General features: G+C 31.9%; 2 protein-coding genes across 2 annotated transcripts; one reads left to right on the top strand and one right to left on the bottom strand.

The window, feature by feature from the left end:
* Positions 1-477: 477 nt before the first annotated feature.
* Positions 478-1145, bottom strand: LOC140184049 (uncharacterized). The gene is made up of 3 exons (XM_072234329.1): positions 1029-1145; positions 731-797; positions 478-677 (listed from the first exon to the last, which is right to left on the bottom strand). Exons 1-3 carry the CDS (start codon positions 1143-1145, stop codon positions 478-480), a joined length of 384 nt encoding a protein of 127 aa, XP_072090430.1.
* A 2961-nt stretch (positions 1146-4106) lies between these two features.
* LOC112794211 (probable pectinesterase 67) lies at positions 4107-6191 on the top strand. Its single transcript, XM_025836319.3, has 5 exons — positions 4107-4484; positions 4583-4745; positions 5139-5345; positions 5436-5683; positions 5857-6191. Exons 1-5 carry the CDS (start codon positions 4210-4212, stop codon positions 6008-6010), a joined length of 1047 nt encoding a protein of 348 aa, XP_025692104.1. The 5' UTR covers positions 4107-4209; the 3' UTR covers positions 6011-6191.
* The last annotated feature ends 565 nt before the right edge of the window (positions 6192-6756 follow it).

A 6756-nucleotide genomic window follows, 5' to 3' on the forward strand; every position in this document is an offset into this window, starting at 1 on the left:
CAATTAAACACAATTTACAAACAGAATTCAATAAATAAAAATCCTAAGGCTTGAAAATTTTAAAAATTATAATAAACAAGGAATCATAACAATGAATGAACAAATCATACCTAGACTCTGTTGGAAGATGCAACCACGGAGGCACAGAGATTGAGAGAGACGGAGCATCATGGCCGGCACGGCAATATGAACGATGAAGAAACTAAAGATGATGGAGCACAACGCACACAGAATCCATGAATGCAGTAAGTAATGTTGAGTTTAACGCAATAAAATTATAAATCTTTTTTGTTTCAATTTTTGTAAAATAATAATTAGATGGAAAATGGAGCTAGAAATTAAGTACGATCTGGTAGTCATCTAGAAATAATTATCACAAGTGACAGAGAGAGAGCAAGAGACAAACTCAAGGCTATCTAGATAGCAAAAGCGGTTTAGTCAAACACACCATTAATGCTGGTAGTAAGCATTCTATGTTTAAAGACTAATGAATTTTGTAGATAAGGGAGAAATATTAGGAAATGATAATCTTATTGAATAACTTATCTCATCCTCAAGATCATCCACTTCTATACGAAGCTTTGCTGGTATACTTCGTGATTGGACATCGATAGTTGCCGCTGGTGCAATTTTCTGTTTGATAGCCTGCTTTGTAGCTTCAGCAACTCGCGTAGCCTCTAACAAAGCATCGAAACGAATTAATTGCTAAATATACCATTCTTCATCTTACTATAGACAGCCTGAACTTTATTGCTAATAGGATATTTATCTTGAGGATCAGAACTGATCTCCCACTCCTAAGAGTAAAATAACAAAAGCAGTTAATTATGATCATGAGAAAGATATTGCATTTAAATAATTTCAATCATTTGAAATTAGCACTTGCTCATATAATCTCAATTCACCATGTGGCTATTAAATACAGTTGCAAAAGCAAAGTAACTTAAGCTTTAAAGACAATATCACAATATGCTACACTATTCAAATTCACAGTTTCACTGACAATCAGAATAGAAAATAAGACATACCACTTTATTATCCTTATGTTTTGACAAAGTAGAAGGAGCACTAGCATTTGAACCGGCATTTGAACCACATATTTCATTTTCTTGTTCAATTTCTCGAGTCCAGAGCAACCAATTCATATTCATAATTAGTAAAACTAATTTATAAACCAATTCAACAATTAATAAAATTAGCATATTTATAGTCAGCATACTCAATCTCTAACCTAGTTTAACAATAAAATTAACAACAATAACATTTCAACCATTTCAACATTTTAAATTCAATGTCTTCCATATTCTAATCAAATTCATAAATCATATTCTAATCAATGAATCAACTATTAAAAATTAATTTAGAATAACTAAAAAAAACTTACATGTTTACTGTTGTTGTAGCTGCAGAATCGAGCAGCGCAGTGCAGGCAGCAACACCCGCAAATGAGAGGCGAGGGAGGGATAGGAAAGTGGTGTTGTGAGACGCGAGCACTCACCAGGCATTGGATGCAGTGATGGCGGATGAGCAAGATATGAGACAGAGGGAGTATGACAGCTAGCGACGAACACTCGAGGGACGATGAGCGGAGGAGTCGCGACGAGACACGAGCGTGTGGTGGATCCGGCGAAAGCACACGATGCGGTGTATCCGGAAGAGACGCGATTCATGAGCACATGATATGGTGGATCCGGCGAGAGGGGCGACGACGAAGGCGAGCGTGTGGTGACGGTGAACCGAGGTGAGAGTGAGAGGGCTGGGAGAGAGGGGGTGGCATTGTGCCTCTGTGTGTGGGAGTGGGAGTGAGAGTTAGAGAGCTGGAGGGTGGGGTGGGCCTAGGGTTTTTTTGCTTTTTAATGAGGGAGTAGATTAGAGAGAGAGTAATACGAAAATGAGGAGGGAGAGGATTTGCGATTTAAATTTAGGGAAAGATTACTGTCGAATTTACCGGCAGCTAAATCTGCTTTGTGAGTGACCAAAACGCAGCGTTGCATAATCAAGATTACCTAGAATAAATCTGCCAATAAATCAGACGGTAATTCTCACACCATTTTTTTCTTTTTTTCCCCTCCATTTATTATCGACAGATTTACCGTCGAAAAATCAAATTCGACGGTAACTTTTTTACTCGACGAATTTATTGTTAAATTTGTCGGTAAATCCATTGATAAACCTGCCGTACACATTTAATGCTAAATCCGACAGTATTCAACGTTTTTCAATAGTGCAAGTTAGGTTGAGGAATTTCTTTTTTGTTACATCAAGAAATTGAATAAAAAATTGAGTGATTCTCTTTGCATTCAATTTCAACATATATCCTTTTTTGTTTCTATTTCAATTTCAATATATCATTTTTTATTTAATTTCGATTCATGTCTTTTATTTTTTTTCCTTATCAACATGTATATCATGTAAAAGGTGAATTTTATTTTGATTAAAATTCAATCATAAATTTTGATCACAATATTATTGTTGGTTTAGCGTTAATATATATAACCAAGAAGTAATTAAGGTAGCGTTTGTTTTCGGAGACAGGACACGGAGACATGGACAGTACATTTTTAAAAAGCGTTTGGAAGCAAAGATATGGACACTGAACATATTGTCTCTGGGACAGTTTTTTATACTTTGGGACAGTTTTTTATACTTTTGTGTCCACTCTTTTATGAAGGACAATGATGGACACGGGATTTGGAAGAGGGACACGGACTGTTTTTATGAATTTTTTTCTTTTTTGTCCATGGTGCTATTTTTTATTATTCCACTGTTACCCCTTCTTATTTTTCCTATTTTGCGTTGTTCTCATAAAGTACTTTTTTTACTCCATGCTCTTTTTCTATCTCTACGTTCTTTTTCTTTCTCTTTTTTTTCTCAGGTACTCTCTCCTTTTTATAAAATTTTTTATTGGATTGCATAATTTCTTTTTTCTTATCATTCTTACTTCAACATCATTTTAACCTTATATTATATTATTTGATTTGTAATAAAAATAATAACAAAAATAATTAGTATGGAGACTTTTAAAAGATAAATATTTTAAAATGCTAAAAAATAATTTATAAATTGTAATTGATTTTATATAATTTAAAGAAAAATTAATTTTTTGAAAAGAAAAATAAAATTTTAGATAAAAAAATTAATTTTCTAAATAAAAATAGATTTTTATGTGCAAAAATTAATTTTTTTCCATTTAAAAATGGATTTTTTTTAAAACTGATTTTGTATTTAAAATTAATTTGGCTTATTAACCTAAATGAAATTTTTTATTAATCAAACTCAGATTTTTTTTGTTAATATTAACCATATGTATTCCTACATATTAATAATAAATTTAAAAAAAATAATTATATTTATAAATTTTATTTTAATATAAATACTATTATATAATTTTTTATAAAAATTTTTGACTGCTTCAAATATTTTTTTCAAGTTTCCACTGTCTGTACTCCTACGTACTCTCATTATTTATTAAATTAGTTTATACTAAAAAATTTGGAATCACATGGCTATTTTAGTCATTTTATATAATATTTTAGTCTTGTTCATGTGTATCCAAATATAATACTAGACATTACATTAGTGTTCTATCCATCGTATCCAAACACGATATACAAAACATAATTTTTAATGTCTCTGTTCTATTGCCTTTGTTTCAGTGTCCTGTTCTGTCGTGTCTCTACAAACAAATGCTATCTAAGAGATTAATTTAGCCTTTTGATGTAGGGTTCATTTTTAAACACGCACTTAAACGAGTCATGGTGTCATTTGATAGGATGATATATCTATATCTTTATTATTTTTTTGGTGACTTATATCTTTATTATTTAAAGTCCAATCTTTTTAATATAATAATAAATTACTTTAGAAAATGCTAATAGTTAATTAGTTAGAATAACAACCTTGCCGTATTTGCCCACATATACATGCAACTACATATAAGGAATTTATGGACGCCCTCCAATATAGAAAGGATCTTGAAACCAACCCATCGTACTTTAATTCAACGACGCTCAATTTTACCTAATTCCCTAACATCCTTATTAATTATACGACAAAAATAATGAAAATCCCATTACTTAAGAGCCTCACATTTCCCATGCTTCTGCTTCACACAAACACATGCATTCATGCCACCACCCACAACACAATTGTTCTAATTAAGCACTAAAATTCTTAAATTTATTACCCCCTAATTAAGTAGTAGTTATTATGGCTTCTTCTTTTCATGCTTCTTCAGCAATAATATCATCCATAATAGTGTCAATAATTATTCTCATTTGCATGCCATGTTCTGCTTTTGGCTTTATTAATGAGAAAGAGGTTATAGATGCTCCTTTGTTAACACAAAAGTTAGGAATTAATCGCACCATCAAAGTAGATATTAATGGCAATGGGGACTTCAAATCTGTTCAAGCTGCCATTGATTCCATTCCCGAAGGGAATTCCAATTGGGTCATTCTCCATGTTAGGAAAGGAGTATACAGGTACAGAATTAAATCAAGTCAAAATTTATTGATTAATTAATTAATTAATTAGTACCTTGTTCTTTTTAAAATAATTTGATATTATTAATGATGTAAAGAGAAAAGGTACACATACCAAAGACTAAGCGTTACATATTCATGAGAGGGAATGGAAAGGGAAGAACAGCCATAGTTTGGTCTCAAAGCTCCTCCGATAACATTGATTCTGCTACCTTCAAAGTTGAAGCCCGTGATTTCATTGCATTTGGAATTAGCTTCAAGGTTCGCTCTTATTATATCTCCCGATTACGAGTTTTGATAGGTCAATATTTAAAAAAGAGTCTCATTGTTAGAGATATCATCATTTGTGTTTTCTTTAATTAACTTAAATTAAAAAAAATAATTTTATAATATATGATATCAAAAATTTTATGACCAAAAAGTTTAGAATTTGATTTTTGATATTCTTCTAAAAGAGAAAAAAAATAACATAAGACAAATAAAAAAAATTATAAAAAAAAAATTCAAAAACCAAAAGAAACTCTTACCTAATGATACCAATTAGAAATATAATCATTCATATGTTTCATGTTCATCACTTTAACTTTTGAAAGAAGTAATTTTAGGACATTTATAAAAATAATTATAACTCCAAATATTTGTACATTATTGCAGAACGAAGCACCAACGGGTATTGCATATACCTCACAGAATCAATCGGTGGCAGCATCTGTGGCTGCAGACAAAATTGCATTTTACCATTGTGCATTTTTCAGTACTCATAACACTCTCTTTGATTACAAAGGCAGACACTACTATGAGTCTTGCTACATTCAAGGCTCAATTGATTTCATTTTTGGCCGTGGCAGATCCATCTTTGAGGTAATTAATTAATTAATTAACTTTAATTTAATCTGTTTGCTTGATTTTAATTAATTAATCTAATGCTGATGAGTCATATAATACATACAGGGGTGTGAGATATTTGTAATTGATGACAAAAGGGTCACAATTCATGGGTCAATCACAGCACAAAACAGGGAGAGTGAACGAGAGATAAGTGGATTCATATTCAATAAATGCAGGGTTTATGGCATTGGTGGGGTGTACCTAGGAAGGGCTAAGGGTCCTTATTCTAGGACCATTTTTGCTCACTCTTATCTCTCCAAGACTGTTGTTCCTGAGGGTTGGACCAATTGGAGCTATGATGGTCCCACAAAGTAAGAAACTCTTCATCAGCATACACAAACACTGAAACACACTTACCTTTCATTAGAAAACAACAAAATAAATCTAAAACAAAAATAATTTCTAAAAAAATAATTTAGATATTTACTCAAATTTTTATTAATGTTAATTAATTAGTTAATTAATGATGGTAACTGAACCGCAGGAATCTGTATCATGCTGAGTACAAGTGCTATGGACCAGGAGCCACAAGAGAGGGAAGAGCTTCATGGTCAAGACAACTTAGTGATCAAGAAGTTGCTTCATTTTTGTCTGTTGATTACATAGATGGCAAGAATTGGTTGCCAGCGTGGCACTAATTAATTTCACCCATAACATCAAAGGAACACTCAAAAACACGTATAGCTAGATACATACCCACTTTGTTAAGACAGCTTGTACTTTATATATATTAAGTACTCTATGATGAGAATCAAGTCTAGGATAGATAGAATCCATGTTTAAGAATGGTTTGAATTAACAAGTTCCATGTTCCTGTCTTCTTTGGCGTGCTCGTTTAGTTTTAATTAAGGCAACTAGTTGATTTGCAATTAACAAGAAATAAAGATATTCCCCCTAAGCTAGACACCAAAAAAATTGTCTATCTCCTTATTTATAATGATTAAGAATTTTACCACAAAAATGATCCAAAATATTTAAAAATACTACAAAAATATTCAATAGTAGAAAAAAGCTTTTTTTATTTATGCAATGAGCAATGCTAGGGGGCCAGCAATTTTTATGATTGTTAGCCATCAACTAGCCATCAATGATGATTTGATGGTGTGAGATTGGTATGAGATTTCATCCAATGGCTCACCTTCCTCTGCTGATTACATGCTGGTCAAAATTCAATAAAACTGCTGCCCCCTAGACTTTTTCTTATGCAATTGACTAAGATGGCAAACAGAGTTGCCAATGTAAGTATGTGATATCTATTGTACAGATCGATCAAGTTTTACCTTTAACAATTCTAATTGAGAACCTAATTTATTTCTAATTCTTCCAAAATCTGAATCCTAATTTGTCTCAGATTCTCTCCAACCACACATTTCTTCTCTACCTC

The sequence above is a fragment of the Arachis hypogaea genome, chromosome 4 (assembly GCF_003086295.3).
Source record: "Arachis hypogaea cultivar Tifrunner chromosome 4, arahy.Tifrunner.gnm2.J5K5, whole genome shotgun sequence".
Taxonomy (NCBI): domain Eukaryota; kingdom Viridiplantae; phylum Streptophyta; class Magnoliopsida; order Fabales; family Fabaceae; genus Arachis; species Arachis hypogaea.